This window comes from Pteropus vampyrus, unplaced genomic scaffold (genome assembly GCF_000151845.1).
Source record: "Pteropus vampyrus isolate Shadow unplaced genomic scaffold, Pvam_2.0 Scaffold30, whole genome shotgun sequence".
NCBI lineage: Eukaryota > Metazoa > Chordata > Mammalia > Chiroptera > Pteropodidae > Pteropus > Pteropus vampyrus.
The window spans coordinates 8515252-8517510 of record NW_011888811.1 but is presented as its reverse complement, the minus strand read 5'-3'; the positions used below and the strand labels follow the sequence as shown (position 1 = coordinate 8517510).

The 2259-nt window shown below is 43.6% G+C and overlaps 1 protein-coding gene across 1 annotated transcript in view; it reads right to left on the bottom strand.

Annotated features, from left to right (window-relative positions):
- Positions 1–2259, bottom strand: part of EBF1 (early B cell factor 1) — a 368250-nt gene that overhangs the window by 14546 nt on the left and 351445 nt on the right. The window contains exons 11-12 of the mRNA XM_023528620.1: positions 1155–1220; positions 9–186 (exon numbers count right to left, since the gene is read on the bottom strand). Of these exons, the coding sequence (XP_023384388.1) occupies positions 9–186; positions 1155–1220 (244 nt within the window). The remainder of the gene's footprint in view (positions 1–8; positions 187–1154; positions 1221–2259) is intronic.

Here is a 2259-nt window from a genome sequence, read left to right as displayed (position 1 = left end):
CTCCTGACCCTGATTGGTGGCCTGCGACGCCTCAGAGACATTGACAGCCAGCTGTCCACTGAAGGAATTCACGCCCATCATCCCTGCGTGGACCGAAGTGTTAGTGAGGGCCGGGAGCTGGCTGTGGTTGCGAGGGACACTGTACAGGGCCTCTGCGATGTCAGCCGCTCTCTTCAGAATGATCTCCTGAAAAGTAAGGCGGATATCCCCTTCAGCGCCCCCATTCACACTCCCAGGTACACCACTTTTCAGTCGCTCACTATCGGCCATGTTCAGGGCCTTCCGTGGTTAACCTCATGAACTCCTGCAGCCCTCAACAAACCTGTGAGTTTATTCTCATCTTCACCATGCCCATATCACAAATGGGGGATCTGAGGCTCAGAGCAGCGAAGACCTCGCTTAAGGAGACACCCAAATAAGGACAGAACTGGGCCACAGAACCCTGCCTGTCTGACTTGGAAAGCTCATTATCATAGCCTTTTCTCCACAACACCTCACAGCATATCAGAGTGCCGTGGGGTTTTCTTCCTCACCAGTAACATACGGGAGGTCTGGGGCCACACACAAACACACAGCCACTGCCACTCGCCTCCCCAGCTGACGTTAAGGGCAGGCTGTCGACACTGTGTCCCTGAGTATTGGAGGGACTGTATCCCATGGACATTGACTCAGGTCACACAACAAAGGAGTGAATAATTTGTCAGATTTATAGCTTCCTGAGCCATTTGAATCATATGCATGGAGGTGCTCTCTGAATTAAAAGCAGACAATTATATTCAGATTTTTGTTATACTTTTTAGGAGAAGAAATTAAGCCCCCTTTTTTCTCCTCAATTTGCTTGAAAACCTGAAAAGAATAAAATAAATCACCAGCAACTCTCTTCCTCCGTTATGACGTACATTCCCGCTGAAGATTCATTTTAAACAGAGTACCTTTCCTCACAAGGAAAATGATTCCATAGAAAAGGCAATAAAAAATTTACTAAAGAAGAGAGAAGAACTGAATAGCTTTGCAACGTTATGTCTTAACGACTGACACTCTGAACTCAAGCAAGAGGGCTTTTGTATTTTTTATACTTTTTCATGACAATAAGGAATCTGAGGTCTTCAATTGAATGCAGAAGCCCACCCAGGTCCGAGGCTGCATAGACTCACCTGGTTGTTATGTGGCATCCCATACAGTGCTTCCACCAGGTCCGCGGCCCTTTTGAGTATTACTTCCTGTCAAGAGAAAAACAGATACAAAACTCTACGTGAAGGCAGGTTGTCTTTATGTTTTCACACAGTCACATTCTAGTTCCCTTTGGCCACACCTTGCCAGGGCACTGCTTTAAAGGCAGTAGTTTGGGGGACCCCAGAATGGAGTTAAATCACCAATTTATTCCTGTTCACATACACACTTAATCGAGTCAAAAGGTGAGCATCATCGGCACTCCAAGATAAAACACATCACTCAGTCGTCCACCATAAGCACGATAAAGCACTCGTGTGTTTATTGCTGAATATAATTGTGAGGTCATTTACCAGATTACTACAATCGATGTCATTCGGTACATGTTATGAATCCCTAAGATGTGTTTATTTTGCACCTAATTGCTTGTTCCAGGAACCATGACCTTATCAGACAGGTCATTTTTGAGGGGTTTCCAATCAATCTGCAGCTACTAGAAGCATGTAGCATTAAACTTCTTTTGTTTATCTCCCTGATGTGGCCAAGCCATGATATAAAGGGGTGATGTAGTAAACCCACACACTGAAGCAACACATTGGTTGTCAAAAGCTCTTACAGAAGGATTCTCCTGTCCCCAGAAGCTCTCACTGTTCCAATTTTCATGACTGGCAGAGTCCGTTTCTTTTATAGTAATCTTTTGCTATTTCAGTATTGTTTGCCATTTTCCCTATTTGCTCATTCATTCTCATCCTATATATATGCTCTGCTCTGCTGTTCATTCCAGCTGAAGAAAAAATACCTCCCTCTTTTCATTGAGGTGGGCTTCCTTATTTAGCTCGCATGCTTGTTTCTAATAATATAGGGCACTCTACAGAAATGCGTGTAGTGGTAATTTTTTTCATTCTAACCAAAAGAAATCATTTCCTCTTCATTCTGCCCTAATTTTCTGCAGATTCATTTATGCTAGAATGTGAAAAAGAAAGGTTAAGCTTGATACACGTAAGATGGAGGCTCATCAGAGAACCAAACATAAAGGCATGTATGACTATCAGAGGTGACTTGCAAAAAGATACGTTTACTCTTTTTTTT